The sequence below is a fragment of the Erpetoichthys calabaricus genome, chromosome 10, assembly GCF_900747795.2.
Source record: "Erpetoichthys calabaricus chromosome 10, fErpCal1.3, whole genome shotgun sequence".
Classification (NCBI taxonomy): Eukaryota; Metazoa; Chordata; class Cladistia; order Polypteriformes; family Polypteridae; genus Erpetoichthys; species Erpetoichthys calabaricus.
In genome coordinates, this window is record NC_041403.2 from 75,918,865 (window position 1) to 75,941,950 (window position 23,086).

General features: G+C 40.1%; 1 protein-coding gene across 2 annotated transcripts in view; it reads left to right on the forward strand.

Annotated features, from left to right (window-relative positions):
- Positions 1 to 23,086, forward strand: part of zfyve9a (zinc finger, FYVE domain containing 9a) — a 121,193-nt gene that overhangs the window by 28,882 nt on the left and 69,225 nt on the right. For both annotated transcript variants that reach the window (XM_028811457.2, XM_028811458.2), the window contains exons 3-4: positions 2,183 to 4,080; positions 14,294 to 14,393. In XM_028811457.2, coding sequence (XP_028667290.1) covers positions 2,183 to 4,080; positions 14,294 to 14,393 — 1,998 coding nt within the window. The remainder of the gene's footprint in view (positions 1 to 2,182; positions 4,081 to 14,293; positions 14,394 to 23,086) is intronic.

Below are 23,086 nucleotides of genomic sequence, written 5' to 3' on the forward strand. Positions count from 1 at the left end.
ATGTTCTGTTCCCTCATCAATTCATCAGTGATTTTTACTGTACGAAATTTAAACAAGCTTACCATTTGCACAGCACCCCACAAAAACAAACCACAGTTTAATCCGTTCTCTGAAGTCTATGACCTGCTCCTTAATTTTCTGACATTAAAGGTCAGATTGTCTTGGAACCTCTGAGTCAGCAGATAGACCTCTTGTCTGCAAGCCATTTCATCATTGTTAGTGATCACGCCTATGACGGTGATGTCATTAGCATTTTTAATGATGGAACTTGGGATTAGCACACAGCCCCATAGTGTGCCTGGGTTGCGGGTGAGCATTAAAGATATGATAATGGCAATCTGCAAGCCAAGGTCTGTTTGCTATGAAGTCCAAAATCCAGTTCTGTTGGCACAACAGTGTTGAATACTAAGCTATTGTCTATAAACATAACTCTGTAAGAGCAGTTTTTACATTATCCAGATGGGCCAAGATGATATGGATTATAAGACTTAACTGCTGTACCAGTATGCATCATGGAGATGAAGGGGAGCAAAGTTGTGTACTCAGTTAAAAGTTAGTAAGAAGTCTGACTGAGTGCAGTTAGATATAAAATGAGTTATCACATACACCACAGAGTGTTATGAACATGAAAAAGCATGAATAAACAGGCACATTTTAAACATTGCAAAAGATGTAAATCATGAAAGACACATACAGTATATTCCTTCTCTGTGTGTTGTGTGTGTGTGTGTGTGTATGTATCTGCATATATGAGTTTATGTATAGTATGTGTGTGTGTGTGTGTGTGTGTGTGTGTGTGTCTATATATATATATATATATATATATATAATTCACTAAGCCGGAAAACAAGTAGCCACCCATGGAAAGCACGCCGGAAGGGGCGTGGATTCACTAAGCCGCCGACAAGTAAGCCGCCAATGGCGCACGCAGGAAGGAACCACGCCCACCAAGTCTAAGACCATTGGATTACGACGACAACTCGCAGAGCCACGCCCACCAACTCGGACGCATCGACTGGGAAAAAACGCCATCATTTATCTTCATCTGGGCTACAATACACATGCACCTCTGAGCCATGTTGACATTTCGCTTATGACGCACGACCGCGTGCACCATAGCAGACTGTTTTACACGCTACATGCAGCAATTCGTTTCCGCAACAAACATGCATCTTCTTAGATGGTATATATACACAAATGTATATATGAATGACATGTAAATAACTGGACTGGGCTTGGGGCTTTCCTAGAAAATTGGCTGGAGGTGAATCATAAAACTACTTGCCCTCTCAAATAGCCCAGTCAGTATTTGCACAAGAATCGCTACACAAGTCGTTGCAACAATGTTGGGTGAAACAGCAAGACAAGACGACGCTCCCGCACACAATGCTTTTTCCGTAAAGCAGTTTTTGACTGACAAAAACATTACTGTCCTCGATCATCCTCCCTATTTGCCCAGTTTAGCTCCCTGTGATTTTTACTTGTTCCTGAAAATCAAAGTGACCTGAAGGGAGCACATTTTTCTTCAATGGATAAAGTGAAGATAGAAATGGCAAGCCTTTTGAAGAGCCTCAAGCAAGAAGACTTCCAGCACTGTTTCAATCAATGGAAGATACGTATGGAGTGGTGTAGAGATCGGGATGGGGAGTGTGTAGAAGGTGACAATGTTTAGAATGCTGTAATTAATCAATACTTTTTTTTTTTTTTAACACTAATCTGGTTATTTTTGTGTCTCACCTCGTATATATAGATAGATATATTCACACATACATATACACACCCAAGCACATATAGTATATATTAATAATTCTGATTTGGACTGAACTATAACATGGCATTCTTTGATACAGTGATTCTCATATTCATTCCCAGGGTCTGCAAATTTTTGTCTCAACTAATTTTTGCTTTCAATTACACTCCCATCTTGAAATTGCAAGCCAACAGTCTAGGTCTTGAAAGTTAAAGTTGTACTTGATCTTGGTTGTCAAATTCATTTGTGTTTTTTAATTTTCATTGTTTTCCCCAGTATTTAAATCGTGAGATTTAAATAGAGTACAAATAGAAATTGTCTATCTGTATTTTGTACAGTAGATTAATTTTGATTGTTAACTTGAACATATTAATGTTTTTTAGTGCATACTTTTAATTTTAATTTTTTTTTTTTTTTTTTAACTTTGAACAGATGAGATTGACGCTCCTTTATTAGATTCAAAATGGAGCCAAATTTTAGCTCCTTCTCTGCATGTTGTTGCTGTTAGCCCTTCCATTGTTAACTCTTCTACAGCAGAGGGCTTTCATCAAGGAGACCAACAACTACAAATCAAATCAATTTCAGAGAAAGTACTTGTTGAAGAGTGTGAAGTAACACAGACGGACATCAGGGCAGACTGCTGCCTAAATGGAAGTAACGGAAGCAAAACATTCCAGCTTATTGATGAGCAGCCTGTGGCAGAAATTAATTTGCTCAAAAAAAACTGTTTACCTGAGGTGTGCATGCATCCCTCACAGGAAAACATTGACAATGTTACAGAAAATACTTCTGAAAATGGTAAAGCTTTGTCTTCTGATGTTAGGACATTGCCAAGTGCAGATACAGATAATATTGTAATATGTACAGATTTGACAAATTCTCCTTTGCAGAATGGTTGCTCCCTTTTCACTGGTTTAAATGGTTGCCCAGAAGATACAGGGCTTCTTTTTAATCAGATGTACTTTGAACCGAATTCAGTTGATCATGTTGATGTTGCTGGATCAAATTTGCCTTCATTTTTACATGATAAATGCATTAATCAAAATAAGTGCAACCATGCAGAGTTGCCAAAATTGTCGTCTCCTGCTGTTAATGTGGAGAAAACTTGTACCAGTTTATCCACTGCAGAGGAAAATATTTTCACTGCTGAAGTAGACAAGAGTCGGACCCAAGGTTGTGAGATGTTCCAGAAGAAAAGCATTATCTTTGGCTCACCAAAGGGAGATAAGGTCACCAAAGACCTCCAGAGGCTTCAGGCACCTCACTGTGGAGGTAGCATTTGCAAAGACTCTGTTTCTGGTGAATGTTTGGCCCCTTTACCTGACAGTGAAGACGTGATTGGTTTAATTCCCACTAATGATGCTTCCATTTTGGCAAAGACCATCCAGTCAACAAAGGAAAGTACACATTCATGTTCAGACACCAAAGTGCATTTAGAGGGGTCAGGTATTGGAAAACTTTCACAAAGCAATGAATCTTTAGAACCCCTGTTAATGGGTAAACAAGAGTCATTTTCAGGAACTGAAGATTCCTTTGTTGGGGAAATGAAAAGCAATGAAGAAAGTAACAAAATAGAATTAAATGTAGAGGTGGAAGGAGATCGATATACCAGCCAAGATGCACCTGAAGATGTTTCTTCTTCACTGTGTATTCTTGCCAATGGCTTGGATGCAAAACAACTTTCTGAGATGAATGAAGACTCAGCACATCATGCACCATCTAAAGAAGATTCTGTTACTGAAGAAAAAGAAATGGAGGAGAGCAAATCTGAATGTTGTGAGCAAATTAAAGGTTTTGAAACAGTAGATGGTAATTCCGGATCAAGCCAAAGACTCTTCACTGCTTCAGAGAAACTGAGTAACACTAATTTTCAGCCTGTGAGTATACCCTATGGGGGTGCCCGACCAAAGCAGCCAGTCACTCTCAAACTTCAGATTCCTCAAATCCTCCCCAGTCAAGTGCAAAATGAACTTGGACAGTCAGTTAAAAACAAGAATATAGAGCCACAATGTAGGTCTAACACTGGAGAGACCATACCTAGTGGAGAAAGTTTTGGAGTAGAAGCAAGTACTCCTTGCTCAGCCACTGAGTGTTCTGGGATTGCAGCCTCAGGAGATTCTAGTACCACAACTAGTTTACACCATTCTTCTGAGAGCCCTGATAATGACCTACAGGCTGGACACTTTGGAGGGTTACCAAAAAAGCCGTTCACTGCTTTGGGGGAATTAGCTCCTGTTTGGGTACCTGACTCACAAGCACCTATATGTATGAAGTGTGAAGCTAAGTTTACCTTTACTAAGAGAAGACACCATTGCAGAGCCTGTGGGAAGGTAAGATGTGTTTTTAAAGCTTGTCTATATTATGTATATAATAGAGTATGCAATCCTTTATGAACATCCTTGCTTTGGACTGCATACTTTTTATCAAAGTTATTTAATTCTGTTTAACATTTAAAAAAAGAATGATGACACCACTTTTTTTTCCCCAAGTAGTATACTTTGTGTTACACATACCGCCTGGACGTCCTATGTGATTTTTTGTTTTTTTTCAGGTTGCTCTTGAATAGGCCATGTAACTGATATATGACCAGTTTTCACTCTAATGACCAGGTTGTTTTCAGAAATACTGTCTTGTGAACACAGCTAAATATTATATGATATATTTTTCCATTCTTATGTAATAATTTTTACAGCTTGGCACAAAAAATTCTATTTATTCAAGTGGCATTTTTATTTAAACTATTTAAGCCTATTTATTAAATAATTTATTTTTGAAGTTTAAAAAAATGTACAGGTAATTTGAACATGTTCCTGTTTAAATGGTGCATTAACTGCAACTCAAGTATTATAAAAAATAATTTAAAACTGATTTAAAATTGCTGCAAATCATAACTTTGTGTTGATGTCAGTGTCTAAAAGATTGACCTGCATTGTCATATTCTGGACTTGCAAAAATTACTACCAACCAGAAATGTATTTCATTTTTTAACAGTGTTTTTTTCATGCTTCCATTAATTCATGATTGAACACAGTGTTTTTCTAGAGCCTACCTGACAGCAACAAGCTGAAGGCAGAATGAAATCCATACTCAGTTAGCTCTCATATAAGAAAATGAAGGGGAGACAAAAAACGAAATGAAAAGGCATACTACCACTTAGAAGTATTTAGACTCCTTCAAAAGAGTTAGGCACGGAGAGCAAGGATTAAAAAATGTTCAAGCTGAATGGTTTTCTTGTCACATCTTTAGTAAAGTGGACTAGTTTCTTTTTCTTAAGTCTGAGATTTGTTACCTCCTGCTGCTTAGTGCTAAAAAGTGGCAAGCATAAATCACCACAGACAAAAGCTTCATTAATTTGCCATTAAAGGCAATTAGATGCAACTTCCATATTTCTAGTGTTTCTTTTGTTATTAATATGGCCTTTTAAAGAGCCTTTTAAAAGTTAGCGATGTTCATTTCCGTTAACTAATACATAGTTCACATGTAGTTACAAATAGTCTGTGTCTTTAGTTGACTTCTGATCTGACACACAATGCCTAAAATATTAATTATTCAGGTCATCTGTATTGCATTTTTATTGTACCAGTTAAAGAGGGATGTATGTGCTCAGACGCAAATGAACATTTGAATTGCACACCCACTTCCTGGCATTTACTTATTTTTACAGCACTGTGCCATGGTGGGCTGCCTTAGGATATTTAATGGCAGTCACTGAAACTGCGCAGGTGAATTCTTTTATGGGCATCCCATGATTTTATTTTTGGTCATATATGACCAACAAAATCTTAGTAAAAGAAAAAAGTTTTTTACTTTTTGGTGCATTATTGAATGTCACTTAATACATTTTTTAGCCACTCTAATGCCACACAGGCCTCGGCACATTACAAAAGCCTTCATTTGGGTGGGAAGGTGATTTGACAGAAATTGCATTAGCGACAGAGTAGAATCGAATCTACAATTTTAAAAGTGAAATGTTGCATTCATTCATGTTCATGTGTTATTTCAGAAAATCCTAACCACGGTGAAACCTTACACGTGTTAAGTACTGGAAATGTGCATTTGTCTATTGAAGAATTGAACCATCAATCTTTCTTAGAAAAGCTTAACACTTTATCCACTGAGCCCACTGAGCCAGTATCGCTAAATCTCTGAAAAATGTATTTCACCAAATTTGTATATAAATGATAAAAAAAAAATTGGTCAAAATTAAAACAAAAACAAAAAAACAATTTGTCTACATTGGTCTCGAACCTTCGACCACCATGCTAACCACTTGACCAGTGCTGCTTAACTGTCATATTGAAGTAATTTGGCAAAAGTTCAATATCAATTAATCAAAATGATTTTTATAATTAATCTGTCTACATTGGTCTTGAACCTTCAGTCATTTGATCGAAAGTCCAACACGCTAACCACTTGACCAACACCACTGTGTTGGCTAAAAGCATTTTATATATATGTGTAACTTCTAAAAGTTTAATATAAGGAAATGAGAAATTTAAATTTAACATAATTACCATACAGATCCCGGGTCAAAACTGATGAAATTTTGCATTGTCACCAAAGATCAGCACAAACAGAGAGGGCAAGTAGAATAAAATCGTGTAATAATAGTAATAAATAAAAACTAAAAAAAAACTAAAAAAGTGGGTTGTAGGAGTTTTGCATAAAAAATTCCTTTGAACAAAGACATGGTTTGGGAGGCGGAGTCATTAACAAATGTGTTGATCAGTGTTTTGTGACAGCTCCTTGAGATAGACAGTGAACAAGGAAAAATGTAAAAGGAGAAAAAAAACACAACTTTTTTTGTATGTCTGGATATACTTGAGGAACCACATTTTTCATGATTCATCATTGTGTAGAAGCTGTAATAAAATAAATGTATCAAAATATTTAATAAAAGTTGATACAGAAGAGCATGTTCTTCATATTTTTTTAGGCTAAACAAGTCAATAAATGCACATTGAGGCTCTAAGGTTTTAGTATTTATTTTCAATGAATATGTAAAAACAGACAAGAACATAAAATACTGCTTTATTATGGAATGGATTTTTATTGACTGGTGCCATACCTAAAGCTTTTTGAAACTGAAATAAATAATATCTTGTGTCAGTTTGATCACTTTTAGATATGTATATGTAGGGAAAAGTGAAAAATGTATTTGAATCCTGGATTTTTCTGGATGCAAGTGGAGAAAACCGTTGGAGAGGTGGGTGAGAAAAGGATGTATTAAATGTTATTAATAGTTTAGTTCATAATCATTTGTAATTAAAGACTATTGGATGTGGCTTCCTCTTTATTTTCCTTACCTCTCTCTGTATATGTAGTTTCTGGCTTTTTGACTTGAAGTAACTGAAGCACACTGGTTTTAAAAAATAGTAAAATACAGTTTACCGTTATAACAAGTATTGGAGAGAGATAACAGCTTATATGTTAGCATAGACTGACACATACAGAAGAGACAGTTTTATTGCAGAGGATGATGGCTGTCCATTATTTAGAGGTTTTCTGAATTTTATGGATTTTACATTCTTTTATTTAGTGTTTTAACTTTTGTATTTTAGCGTGATGTTACATTTAGATCTAGGCAAGAGACCTAGATCAAGAGACAATTAGATTGTGATACAATTAATATTGCAATTCAGGCTTCATAATACAATATTCCCACTGTAGGAAATTTTCATGAAAGCAGTGTACTGCAAGTTCAGTGATACTTATTATTTGACATTGACACATCAAAACACTGCAAAATAAGTTCAGATCAGTGCAAAAAATACACAAGTTTTAGCGTAAGGTTTGTAAGCTTTTTCCATTTTATTACTATGATTATTAAGGTAATATTTAAGACAGTGTTAAATGGATTTAGGAGATGGATGACTGAATAGGTTAACAAAATATTTAACCCATTTACTGTGGGTCCTGACTGAAACTTTGAAGAACTTTTAATGTTCTACATTATCAGCACTTGGCTAGTAACATCCACTCACTGGGATTCCTTACATAGCAGGTACACATTTGTAGTTTGCCCAGAAAAACACTTTATTTCTCCACTGTACCAGAGGACTGCTGTTGAGAACAATGCAAGATCCACTGCTATAGAATTCCTCCTTGCTGTAATCTACCCCTATTTATGATTCCGTATCTGTGAAAGGTGTGTATCGATGTCTCATGCACACGTTATCACAAGTGCAACAGTAATTGCAGCTTGCTGCTCCCAGTACGTTTGATTATATCATGAGAATTGTTTATTTTATAAGTTTGTGGTTTGGTGGTCCCAATCGATTTGAAAACAAGCATACTTGTCTAGAATGCGACTTAATGAATTAAGTATGTTTATGAAACACCTGTAGTTCCTACCCAACCCAGTTTAATGTACGGTCACCTTTACAGCATTACTCAGAATGGTGAATAGCAATTTTGCCAAAGTACACACAGTTTACCATGTAATCATTTCTAGTTTTTCTGTATAATTGACATTTTCATTTACTTTTTGTTTCCTTTCATTGAAGTGATAATGCTATACAAGGCCATGTCTCACATTAGACAGTATTTGTCCATCCATCCATCCATCCATCCGTTTCTGCTTATCCGAGGTCGGGTCGCGGGGGCAGCAGCTTGAGCAGAGATGCCCAGACTTCCCTCTCCCCGGCCACTTCTTCTAGCACTTCCGGGAGAATCCCGAGGCGTTCCCAGGCCAGCCGGGAGACATAGTCCCTCCAGCGTGTCCTGGGTCTTCCCCGGGGCCTCCTCCCGGTTGGACGTGCCCGGAACACCTCACCAGGGAGGCGTCCAGGAGGCATCCTGATCAGATGCCCGAGCCACCTCATCTGACTCCTCTCAATGCGGAGGAGCAGCGGCTCTACTCTGAGCCCCTTCCGGATGACTGAGTTTCTCACACTATCTTTAAGGGAGAGCCCAGACACCCTGCGGAGAAAACTAATTTCAGCCACTTGTATTCGCGATCTCGTTCTTTCGGTCACTACCCATAGCTCATGACCATAGGTGAGGGTAGGAACATAGATCGACTGGTAAATTGAGAGCTTTGCCTTACGGCTCAGATCCTTTTTCACCACAACAGACCGATGCAGTGCCCGCATCACTGCGGACGCCGCACCGATCTGCCTGTCGATCTCACGCTCCATTCTTCCCTCACTCGTGAACAAGACCCCGAGATATTTGAACTCCTCCACTTGGGGCAGGATCTCGCTCCCAACCCTGAGAGGGCACTCCACCCTTTTCCGGCTGAGGACCATGGTCTCGGATTTGTAGGTGCTGATTCTCATCCCAGCTGCTTCACACTTAGCTGTGAAGCGATCCAGAGAGAGCTGAAGATCACGGCCTGATGAAGCAAACAGGACAACATCATCTGCAAAAAGCAGTGACCCAATCCTGAGTCCACCAAGCCTGACCCCCTCAACACCCTGGCTGCGCCTAGAAATTCTGTCCATAAAAGTTATGAACAGAATCGATGACAAAGGGCAGCCCTGGCGGAGTCCAACTGTCACTGGAAATGGGTTCGACTTACTGCCGGCAATGCGTACCAAGCTCTGACACCGATTGTACAGGGACCGAACAGCCCTTATCAGGGGGTCTGGTACCCCATACTGTCGGAGCACCCCCCACAGGATTCCTCAAGGGACATGGTCGAACGCCTGTTCCAAGTCCACAAAAAACACGTGTAAACTGGTTGGGCGAACTCCCATGAACCCTCCAGGACCCTGCTAAGGGTGTAGAGCTGGTCTACTGTTCCGCGACTAGGACGAAAAACCACACTGTTCCTCCTGAATCCGAGGTTCGAGTATCCGATGGACCCTCCTCTCCAGAACCCCCGAATAGACTTTTCCAGGGAGGCTGAGGAGTGTGATCCCTCTGTAGTTGGAACACACCCTACAGTCCCCCTTTTTAAAGAGGGGGACCACCACCCCGGTCTGCCAATCCAGAGGCACTGTCCCTGATGTCCATGCGATGTTGCAGAGACGTGTCAACCAAGACAGCCCTACAACATCCAGAGCCTTGAGGAACTCATATTCATATACTCATATTTCATTCACCCCTGGGGCCCTGCCACCAAGGAGTTTTTTGACCACCTCGGTGACCTCAGTCCCAGAGATGGGGGAGCCCACCTCCAAGTCCCCAGGCTCTACTTCCTCATTGGAAGGCATGTTAGTGGGATTGAGGAGGTCTTCGAAGTACTCCCCCCACCGACCCGCAACGTCCCGAGTCAAGGTCAGCAGCGCACCATCCCCACCTTACACAGTGTTGACACTGCACTGCTTCCCCCTCCTGAGACGCCGGACGGTGGACCAGAATCTCCTCGAAGCTGTCCGAAAGTCGTTCTCCATGGCCTCCCCAAACTCCTCCCATGCTCAAGGTTTTTTTGCCTCAGCAACCAGCGAAGCCGCATTCTGCTTGGCCTGCCGGTACCTATCAGCTGCCTCCAGAGTCCCACAGGACAAAAGGGACCAGTTGGACTCCTCCTTCAGCTTGACAGCATCCCTCACCGCTGGTGTCCACCAACGAGTTCGGGGATTCCCGCCACGACAGGCACCGACTACCTTACGGCCACAGCTCCGGTCAGCCGCCTCAACAATAGAGGCCCGGAACATGGCCCATTCGGACTCAATGTCCCCCACCTCCCTCGGGACATAGTCGAAGTTCTGTCGGAGGTGGGCGTTCAAGCTACTTCTGACAGGGTGCTCTGCCAGACGTTCCCAGCAGACCCTCACAACACGTTTGGGCCTACCAGGCCTGACCGGCATCCTCCCCCACCATCGGAGCCAACTCACCACCAGGTGGTGATCAGTTGACAGCTCCGCCCCTCTCTTCACCCGAGTGTCCAAGACATGTGGCCATAAGTCCGACAACACGACCACAAAGTCGATCATCGAACTGAGGCCTAGGGTGTCCTGGTGCCAAGTGCACATATGAACACCCCTATGCTTGAACATGGTGTTTGTTATGGACAGTCCGTGACGAGCACAGAAGTCCAATAACAAAACACCACTCGGGTTCAGATCGGGGGGGCCATTCTTCCCAATCACGCCCTTCCAGGTCTCACTGTCATTGCCCACATGAGCATTGAAGTCTCCCAGCAGTACGAGGGAGTCCCCAGAAGGTATGCCCTTCAGCACCCCCTCCAGGGACTCCAAAAAGGGTGGGTACTCCGAACTACTGTTCGGTGCATACACACAAACAACAGTTAGGACCTGTACCCCCACCCGAAGGCGGAGGGAGGCTACCCTCTCGTCCACCGAGGTAAACCCCAATGTACAGGCTCCAAGTCAGTGGGCAATAAGTATGCCCACACCCGCTCGGTGCCTCTCACCGGGGGCAACTCTAGAGTGGTATAGGGTCCAGCCCCTCTCAAGGAGATTGGTTCCAGAATCCAAGCTGTGCGTCGAGGTGAGCCCGACTATATCTAGCCGGAACCTCTCAACCTCGTGCACTAGCTCAGGCTCCTTTCCCTTCAGAAAGGTGACATTCCACGTCCCAGGAGCCAGCTTCTGTAGCCGAGGATCGGACCGCCAAGATCCCCACCTTCGGCCACCACCCAACTCACACTGCACCCGACCTCCTTGGCCGGCAGTATTTGTGTCATGAAATTTTGGCTCTTGCTATATTGTTATGTTTCAATGCAAAGGTTTTTTTGCTTCTAGAAGTTTACTTGACACAGACAGAGTTTGTTGCACAATAACAATCACGCATCAGAAAGCAAGTCCTAATCTGGTGATTTGCTACCTATGCAGAGTTCTAAATACCATAAACAGTTTTATTTAGTCCAGTGCTGTATGCAGTTGTGCCTCATGGCTATTGGTTTAAGTAGTGTACTTTACTTTTGTTGGAATGTCTTTGTCTTTACCGCAGGGTTTTTTTTGTGGAGTCTATGGTGTTGTCTGAACTTAGCTTACTTTTGTTTTTTGTCTAAAGCATGACTATTTCTGGCACAAGATTGAAGGTATAGAAATTCACTTCCTGTAGTATGGCTTCTTCCAGATAGCCACAATCCATAAATATGGAGGAGTGGATCTTAGAGTTAGTTCAATGCATCTATCTCCAAAGCTCAATTGCAAGTAACTTTCATGCTCAAAGAAAAATCTTACTTGCTTCTGAGAGATTGGGTTAGCTTTATGCTTCAGAAAGAGTTAGAAATGATGTGTGTGCCTTATTTTCAGGGAATGTGTAGCCTGTGGTAATTAGATCAAGTAATACAGGCTGTATACATTTTAGCTGGTTGACTAAGATTATGGGTAGTATATATTTGTTTGTTTATGTGTTGTGCTGTTTTACGTGGATTGGAAGCCAACAGACAGAGTTTTGAAATTAGACGTGATTTCTTGGAGGAACATTCTTTGTTATGATGTAGAATCTTGTACAGATTTTACAAGATTTAGGTCCATAAATATTTGGACAGAGACAACTTTTTTCTAATTTTGGTTCTGTACATTACCACAATGAATTTTAAATGGAACAACTCAGATGCAGTTGAAGTGCAGACTTTCAGCTTTAATTCAGTGGGGTGAACAAAACGATTGCATAAAAATGTGAGGCAACTAAAGCATTTTTTTAACACAATCCCTTCATTTCAGGGGCTCAAAAGTAATTGGACAATTGACTCAAAGTCTATTTCATGGGCAGGTGTGGGCAAGTCCGTCGTTATGTCATTATCAATTAAGCAGATAAAAGGCCTGGAGTTGATTTGAGGTGTGGTGCTTGCATGTGGAAGATTTTGCTGTGAACAGACAACATGCGGTGAAAGGAGCTCTCCATGCAGATGAAAGAAGCCATCCTTAAGCTGCGAAAACAAAAAAAACCCATCTGAGAAATTGCTATAATATTACGAGTGGCAAAATCTACAGTTTGGTACATCCTGAGAGAAAGCAAGCACTGGTGAACTCAGCAATGCAAAAAGACCTGAGCGTCCACGGAAGACAACAGTGGTGGATGATCACAGATTCATTTCCATGGTGAAGAGAAACCCCTTCACAACAGCCAACCAAGTGAACAACACTCTCCGTGGGGTAGGCGTATCGATATCCAAGTCTACCATAAAGAGAAGACTGCATGAAAGTAAATACAGAGGGTGCACTGCAAGGTGCAAGCCACTAATAAGCCTCAAGAATAGAAAGGCTAGATTGAATTTTACTAAAGAACATCTAAAAAAGCCAGCACAGTTCTGGAAAAACATTCTTTGGACAGATGAAACCAAGATCAACCTCTACCAGAATGATGGCAAGAAAAAAGTATGGAGAAGGCGTGGAACAGCTCATTATCCAAAGCATACCACATCATCTGTAAAACACGGTGGAGGCAGTGTGATGGCTTGGGCGTGCATGGCTGCCAGTGGCACTGGGACACTAGTGTTTATTAATGATGTGACACAGGACAGAAGCAGCCGAATGAATTCTGAGGTGTTCAGAGACATACTGTCTGCTCAAATCCAGCTAAATGCAGTCAAATTGATTCGGCGGCGTTTCATGATACAGATGGACAATAACCCAAAACATACAGCCAAAGCAACCCAGGAGTTTATTAAAGCAAAGAAGTGGAAAATTCTTGAATGGCCAAGTCAGTCACCAGATCTTAACCCAATTGAGCATGCATTTCACTTGTTGAAGACTAAACTTCAGACAGAAAGGCCCACAAACAAACAGCAACTGAAAGCCGCTGCAGTAAAGGCCTGGCAGAGCATTAAAAAGGAGGAAACCCAGCATCTGGGGATGTCCATGAGTTCAAGACTTCAGGCTGTCATTTCCAGCAAAGGGTTTTCAACCAAGTATTAGAAATGAACATTTTATTTCCAGTTATTTAATTTGTCCAATTACTTTTGAGCCCCTGAAATGAAGGGATTGTGTTAAAAAAAATGCTTTAGTTGTCTCACATTTTTATGCAATCGTTTTGTTCACCCCACTAAATAAATCAAAGCTGAAAGTCTGCACTTCAACTGCATCTGAGTTGTTTCATTTAAAATTCATTCTGGTAATGTACAGAACCAAAATTAGAAAAAAGTTGTCTCTGACCAAATATTTATGGACCTAACTGTATGTGCTGAAAATTTTAAAATTCTGTGTCTTCCTTTCAGCTTGACATTTTGACTTGGTTTTACAGGCTTTGATTTAAATCAAATATTTGTAAGAAAATTAATAAATTCATAATACTAATGCTGATTTCTTAAAATTTCACTGAGTTTTTATGTTCTCCAAAATAAATACATAAATGCTAATGCTGATTTCATAAAATTCACTGAGGTTTTGTTCTCTAAATTTAGAATTTACCTTTTCAACTATGCATTTTTTTAGATTCCAAAAATTGTATTCTTTTATTTTCTTTCTTAAATTAGTGTTCTTCCTCAGATGTCTAAGAATTCTTAATACTACTACATATATTAAGTTATTCTCAATATGTCTCTCTTGAAATCAGTTAGTGTTTTCTAGTTTGATCTTTTTGAATCTGAGAAACAATTGCTTAATTATGATTACTTACTGATGACTTGCTTTTTTAAAAATAGAACTGTTTTTCTTCATTTTCTTTCCTTTGTGTTGGCTATAGGTATTCTGCGCATCATGCTGTAGCTTGAAGTGCAGGCTGATGTATATGGATCGCAAGGAAGCCCGTGTTTGTGTCACTTGTCATGCAGTTTTGATGAATGGTAAGCATGACAATGAAAATTGTTTGGTATATTTAAATGGCTTATAGTAACCAACTTGATTCTGTCAAGATATCTGGTGAATAATTTTACTTTAAATTATAATTCGTTTTGGTTGAAAGAAATGCGATTATGTTGGGTGTGTTTATTTACATGCATTCAATAACTTGTATCCATTCAAATGATACTACCTTTTTCCCATTACTTCACTTGTAAATTCATCTTTTGAATGTGACATTAGTTGGTAAAATGTGTATTTATGGACAAATAAATCTTTGCAAAGTCCTTTTTTAATTCATTTTGTAAGAAGGATGCAATTAGTAAATGTTTTGGTTTTCACATTCATCTCCTACCAAGTTCAGACAGCTGTATAATCTGAGATCCCAATATTAAGTAGCCCCTATATACGATTGAGTAATTAAAAGGTTAACAGTGGCTCACCTTGTTTGTTTTAGAATAATAATATTGCATTCTTGCTAAATTCAGAAAAAGCTTTGACTGTTTCTCATAAAGAAAATAATTGATTTCTTTTCTAATTTTAAATAAAATAAGGCATTTTTTTAAGGCTGAGTTATGGGGGGGTGGAGTGTAGGATATTCTCAGAACATATGGCCTGCCAAGGCAGGTTCCTGGTGATATTTTTCATTGTTACAGTTGATAGCCAATTTGCCTTTTATAATTAGAGATTCTAACTGAAATTTCAACTTTCCATCATTACCTTAGATCACCTAGGGGTACACCCTTTGGAATAAATTGTTAGAGCTTGGAGCTTCTTCTTATATTTTCATCATTAATAGATTTTCTTTGAATAAAAATCTTAGCTTGTGCATGGTAAAAGAATTGTTAATAGAGTATTGTGTTTGAAGCATTATTGTTGAAAGGTTTCAAAGATATTCTCAATATAAACATCTCTGAATGGCCAAATCCCAAGTAATTTGAATTAATTGCTGTATAGGTTAGGGATGGCTAAAATAAATAATTGCTGTGCATTGGATCCTTTGATCGTAACATCTCAGTCCTAAAGTGTCTTCCAACTTTGGTGGTTCATCATTCACTCAAAAAAATGGTTCCATATTACTGTTTAATTAGTAATACAGTGGTGGTTTGCATGTGAGCTTGTGGTACGATATCTAGTCTTGGAGTGCCCCACTGGTGATGTCTCTCTTTGTTAGCTTGCATTGCAATTTATTCCCTGTCCTCCAGAATTGGCACTCCAGTCACCATTAAAAACCTCACACTGTTCCATTCAACCTGAACTAGTGTGGTGCTGAGGTGTCGCCTGTTGCATGGCTGCACTCGGGTCTTAATCTGGGATCCTGAGTTGATTTGACAGGTGGTGGGTGCAACAATACGCTGTATCAGCGCAGGCCTAACCTCTCGCTCTCTCTCTCTCTCTCTAGATGGAATAGAGAGCTATAAGACAAGTTATGCACCTGCATGCTTCCACTTAACACTAGAATTACCAAAGCCTACAAAAAACCTTGTAAATCCAGCCCACCTTAAATCCCTTCACACCTCTCTGTCAGCATCTTTTATCCTGTAAATGTGCCGATAAAGACAAGCAGCTTGCTATTCCATCCCCCCACCGCTGCAGAATGTGCACAAAGTTCTCCCAGCTCATGCCTTGATTATCTGGGAGTGAAGTGCTGGAGTTTTAGAGTGGAAATAGATTGTTATTTGGAACACATGCATTTCATGTGTGTTCTGTTTCTATAATAATCTGTGTAAACACATTGTTAAAACAGAAACGTTTTTCATATTTTAGTAATGAATGACAAAATGTAGGCATAATCTATATAATGTGTGAAGCCTGAAGTCCAAAGATCAAATAAACACTTTCACAAAAGGTTCAAGGATGATACAACAGTTTCCGTGGCGTAGAGGTAAGAATTGCTGACTTGTAGTGAAGAGTCCCCGGTTCGATCCTGACTGCCTCCTATATTTACTGTTTTGAGTAATGAGCTGCTATTATTGTTAATATTATACAGTAAACACTTACATTTGGTTTGTGCCTGTAATAGCCAGTGCACATTTATAGTACTTGTAAAAAGTTAGCTTGCTTTTTTTTTTTTTTTTTCACTTTTATTCTCTCAGTCACGATCACAATATATACTACCCCCCAACCACAGGGATCTGACACTGTTAGTTTTTATTTGAAACTGGGAATAACTGTAGATGTGAGTGGTGTTTTGAGACAATGGAACTGGACATTCTCTGATCTGGATGGATAAAAGCTAACACACAAATGCTGGTGAATCTGCTTTATTTGTATCTCACTGTCACTTGATTTTTTGTTATTCAGTTTTGAGTGTTCCTGTTCACGCTGAATTAGTATGCACCTTATGGTCCATGATGTCAAAGCCACACTGACAGAAAAACACAGAGACATAGTTATACTGTATATGTTATTTGGAGTTATTCATTTTATGACCTGTATAGTACATTTCGGAAAACATTGTGGCACGGATGCAACATTATTCATATTACTCATATTCATTCGCATAACATCTTGCAGTTGTAATCAGTGACCGCATGTTTTTTTTTTTTTCCTTGATCTTGCCAGTCCCCACATGTTGCTGTATAGTGGGGTTTCTTTTGTACTCCAGGACATGCAGAGGAAGAATAGTACAGAGAGATCAGCTCTATATGCAGTCATCAAATTCAAATGTTAACAGATCACACACACGCAAGGACCGTCCTTCCTACATTTACGACATGTGTACCTGTTGCAATGTACACGCATCATGCACTATAAGGTGCATGCTAATTCAGCGTGAGCAGGAACACTCAATAAAACTGAATTAAAAAAAATCAAGTGACGGTGAGATACGAAGAAGGCAGATTCACCAGCGTTTGTGTGTCAGCTTTTATCTATTGAGATCAGAGAATGTCGAGGTCCATTGCCTCAAAACACCACTCACATCTACAGTTATTCCCAGTTTCAGATAAAAAGTAACAGTGTCAGATTCCTGGGTGGGTGGGTTTCGGGGGGGAGTATGTATCGTGATAGTGACTGAGAGAATAAAAGTGAAAAAAAAAAAAACGCTATCTTTTACAAGTACTTTAAATGTAAACCAGCTGTTACAGACGCAAACCAAATGTATGTGTTTACTGTATAATATTAACAATAAGAGCAGGTCACTACTGAAAACAGTAATTATAGGAGACAGTCAGGATTGAACCGGGGACGCTTGATTACAAGTCAGCAATTCTTACCTCTACGCCACGGGAGCTGTTGTATTGTCCTTGAACCTCTTGTGAGTGTTTATTTGATCTTTGGACTCCAGCACTTCACTCCCAGATAATCAAGGCATGAGCTGGGAGAACTTTGTGCACGTTCTGCGGCGGTGGGGGGATGGAATAGCAGGCTGCTTGCCTTTATTGCCACATTTACAGGACAAAAGATGCTGACAGAGAGGTGCGAAGGGATTTAAGGTGGGCCAGATTTAAGAGTTTTTTCGTAGACTTTGGTAATTCTAGTGTTAAGTCACCTATACTATAACTATATATATATATATATATATATATATATACACACACACACATACAGTGGTACCTCGGTATACATCCGCTTTAGAATAAGTCCAACTTGGTATACGTCCTGTTTGGACGTGAAAAATTTTACTTGGTATATGACCTTTGTTTGGAATACGACTCGCATGCTAGAACCCCACGCACTACCCTTGTTTACCTCTCTCGAGACAAAGCCACGACTGCCCACGAGCATCAGTATGCCAGTTGCTAGCATTTAGTGAACAACACACGTGCTACCCTTGTTTACCTCTCTCGAGACAAAGCCACAACTGCCCACGAGCGTCAGTACGCCAGTTGCTATCATTTAGTGAACAACCCGCACACTACCCTTGTTTACTTCTCTCGAGACAAAGCCATGACTGCCCACGAGCGTCAGTACGCCAGTTGCTAGCATTCAGTGAACAACCCGCGCTATAACATCTGTGAATTTCCATGTGATGATGTGTTTTTTCATGTAAATTTGAATTGATTGTTGAAAAGTATGAAGGTGGCATGCCTATATAATATCTTGGGTCGGGACGTGATCATCTCGGAGAGACACTTTGACATCACATAAGACTAGACATTACAACCTTAGGAAGCAAGACCCGTGAGATGGTGACTTTTGCACCTCACTCCCTACTTACAATTTAAAACAAGTTCACGGACATCTAACCTTGAAGTTGTTGGAATGCATTTGGCAGACACACTTCATGTGCTCCCAGCTCTTAAAAATGTTGTATGTTCTAGATGGCACATGAACGACTAAGCAAAGAAGAAAGAGCATTGTGTCGAAAAGAGACACGAAAGCGTTGGAGAGAAAAGAAGGCAATAAAGGATGCACAAGAGAATAATATATGTGCAAATTCAGAAAATAAGGAAAGTAATAATCAGCTCGGATGTCCTGCGAGAGACGCTTTGACGTCCTGCGAGACAAAGTAGTGAAACAAAAGGTCAGCTGCTGTACAGGCTTTTAAATGATTGATGCGCAGCGCGACAAGCAGAACATGCTACTCAACAGCAGCTGATTCATCCGCATCTCCTTAGCGTGCGTTCAGCCACCCACCTCCCATTCACAATGCGAGCGGCAGAGATGCAAAGTGGCGGGCGCTCACCACTTCTGGGGACGTGGTGTTGGGTGGTGGGCTTAAGCGAGTGAAGCGAGGACAGCTGCTGTACAGGCTTTGAAATGATCGACGCGCAGTGTGAGAAGCAGAACATGCAGCACAGAAGGAGGAGCAGTAAGCAAGCAGGTGATCTGTCCGCATCTCCAAAACGTGCGTTCAGCCACTCCCTTTACAACGTGAGCGGCAGAGTTGCAAAGTGGCTAATGCGTGGTGCACCCCGGGGTGGGGTGGGGATGGGCTCCCTAGTGTGTGTGTGTGTATGTATATATATATATATATATCTATATATATATATATCTATATATATATATATATATATATATATATCTATATATATAAAACTATATAACTAATAAAACTATTTTATGATACGTGATTCGTTTTTTCTCCCTTTGTGGATCTCCAACTGCAAATATGCAAACCGTATCACAGACCTTCTCTTCCATTCATATCTATATCTATATATATATCTATATATATATATATATATATATATATATATATATCTATATGTATATATCTATATATATATATATATATATATATATATATATATATATATATCTATATCTATATCTACAGTGGTGTGAAAAACTATTTGCCCCCTTCCTGATTTCTTATTCTTTTGCATGTTTGTCACACAAAATGTTTCTGATCATCAAACACATTTAACCATTAGTCAAATATAACGCAAGTAAACACAAAATGCAGTTTGTAAATGGTGGTTTTTATTATTTAGGGAGAAAAAAAAATCCAAACCTACATGGCCCTGTGTGAAAAAGTAATTGCCCCCTGAACCTAATAACTGGTTGGGCCACCCTTAGCAGCAATAACTGCAATCAAGCGTTTGCGATAACTTGCAATGAGTCTTTTACAGTGCTCTGGAGGAATTTTGGCCCACTCATCTTTGCAAAATTGTTGTAATTCAGCTTTATTTGAGGGTTTTCTAGCATGAACCGCCTTTTTAAGGTCATGCCATAGCATCTCAATTGGATTCCGGTCAGGACTAAGACTAGGCCACTCCAAAGTCTTCATTTTGTTTTTCTTCAGCCATTCAGAAGTGGATTTGCTGGTGTGTTTTGGGTCATTGTCCTGTTGCAGCACCCAAGATTGCTTCAGCTTGAGTTGACGAACAGATGGTCGGACATTCTCCTTCAGGATTTTTTTGGTAGACAGTAGAATTCATGGTTCCATCTATCACAGCAAGCCTTCCAGGTCCTGAAGCAGCAAAACAACCCCAGACCATCACACTACCACCACCATATTTTACTGTTGGTATGATGTTCTTTTTCTGAAATGCTGTGTTCCTTTTACGCCAGATGTAACGGGACATTTGCCTTCCAAAAAGTTCAACTTTTGTCTCATCAGTCCACAAGGTATTTTCCCAAAAGTCTTGGCAATCATTGAGATGTTTCTTAGCAAAATTGAGACGAGCCCTAATGTTCTTTTTGCTTAACAGTGGTTTGCGTCTTGGACATCTGCCATGCAGGCCGTTTTTGCCCAGTCTCTTTCTTATGGTGGAGTCGTGAACACTGACCTTAATTGAGGCAAGTGAGGCCTGCAGTTCTTTAGATGTTGTCCTGGGGTCTTTTGTGACCTCTCGGATGAGTCGTCTCTGTGCTCTTGGGGTAATTTTGGTCGGCCGGCCACTCCTGGGAAGGTTCACCACTGTTCCATGTTTTTGCCATTTGTGGATAATGGCTCTCACTGTGGTTCGCTAGAGTCCCAAAGCTTTAGAAATGGCTTTATAACCTTTACCAGACTGATAGATCTCAATTACTTCTGTTCTCATTTGTTCCTGAATTTCTTTGGATCTTGGCATGATGTCTAGCTTTTGAGGTGCTTTTGGTCTACTTCTCTGTGTCAGGCAGCTCCTATTTAAGTGATTTCTTGATTGAAACAGGTGTGGCAGTAATCAGGCCTGGGGGTGGCTACGGAAATTGAACTCAGGTGTGATACACCACAGTTAGGTTATTTTTTAACAAGGGGGAATTACTTTTTCACACAGGGCCATGTAGGTTTGGATTTTTTTTCTCCCTAAATAATAAAAACCATCATTTTAAAAACTGCATTTTGTGTTTACTTGTGTTATATTTGACTAATGGTTAAATGTGTTTGATGATCAGAAACATTTTGTGTGACAAACATGCAAAAGAATAAGAAATCAGGAAGGGGGCAAATAGTTTTTCACACCACTGTATATATATCTATCTATATATCTATATATATATATATATATATATATATATATATATATATATATATATATATCCGGAAAATATTCACAGCGCATCACTTTTTCCACATTTTGTTATGTTACAGCCTTATTCCAAAATGGATTAAATTCATTTTTTCCCTCAGAATTCTACACAGAACACCTCATAATGACAACATGAAAAAAGTTTACTTGAGATTTTTGCAAATTTATTAAAAATAAAAAAATTGAGGAAGGACATGTACATAAGTATTCACAGCCTTTGCCATGAAGCTCGAAATTGAGCTCAGGTGCATCCTGTTTCCCCTGATCATCCTTGAGATGTTTCTGCAGCTTAATTGGAATCCACCTGTGGTAAATTCAGTTGGTTGGACATGATTTGGAAAGGCACACACCTGTCTATTTAAGGTCCCACAGTTGACAGTTCATGTCAGAGCACAAACCAAGCATGAAGTCAAAGGAACTGTCTGTAGACCTCTGAGACAGGATTGTCTCGAGGCACAAATCTGGGGAAGGTTACAGAAAAATTTCTGCTGCTTTGAAGTTCTCAATGAGCACAGTGGCCTCCATCATCCGTAAGTGGAAGACGTTCGAAACCACCAGGACTCTTCCTAGAGCTGGCCGGCCATCTAAACTGAGCGATCGGGGGAGGAGGGCCTTAGTCAGGGAGGTGACCAAGAACCCGATGGTCACTCTGTCAGAGCTCCAGAGGTCCTCTGTGGAGAGAGGAGAACCTTCCAGAAGGACAACCATCTCTGCAGCAATCCACCAATCAGGCCTGTATGGTAGAGTGGCCAGACGGAAGCCACTCCTTAGTAAAAGGCACATGGCAGCCCGCCTGGAGTTTTGCCAAAAGGCACCTGAAGGACTCTCAGACCATGAGAGAGAACATTCTCTGGTCTGATGAGACAAAGATTGAACTCTTTGGTGTGGATGCCAGGCGTCACGTTTGGAGAAAACCTGGCACCATCCCTACAGTGAAGCATGGTGGTGGTAGCATCATGCTGTGGGGATGTTTTTCAGCAGCAGGAACTGGGAGACTAGTCAGGATAAAGGGAAAGATGACTGCAGCAATGTACAGAGACATCCTGGATGAAAACTTGCTCCAGAGCGCTCTTGACCTCAGACTGGGGCGAAGGTTCATCTTTCAGCAGGACGACCCTAAGCACACAGCCAAGATATCAAAGAAGTGGCTTCAGGACAACTCTGTGAATGTCCTTGAGTGGCCCAGCCAGAGCCCAGACTTGAATGCGATTGAACATATCTGGAGAGATCTTAAAATGGCTGTGCACCTACGCTTCCCGTCCAACCTAATGGAGCTTGAGAGGTGCTGCAAAGAGGAATGGGCGAAACTGGCCAAGGATAGGTGTGCCAAGCTTGTGGCATCATATTCAAAAAGACTTGAGGCTGTAATTGCTGCCAAAGGTGCATCGACAAAGTATTGAGCAAAGGCTGTGAATACTTATGTACATGTGATTTCTCAGTTTTTTTATTTTTAATAAGTTTGCAAAAACCTCAAGTAAACTTTTTTCACATTGTCATAATGGGGTGGTGTGTGCAGAATTCTGAGGAAAAAAAATGAATTTAATCCATTTTGGAATAAGGCTGTAACATAACAAAATGTGGAAAAAGTGATGAGCTGTGAATACTTTCCGGATGCACTCTGTGTGTGTGTGTGTGTGTGTGTGTGTGTGTGTATATATATATATATATATATATATATATATATATATATATATATATATATATATATATATATATATATATATATAATATATATATATAATATATATATATAATTCGTTCCGGAAACGTGCTCGTAGTGCAAAGCACTCGTATAT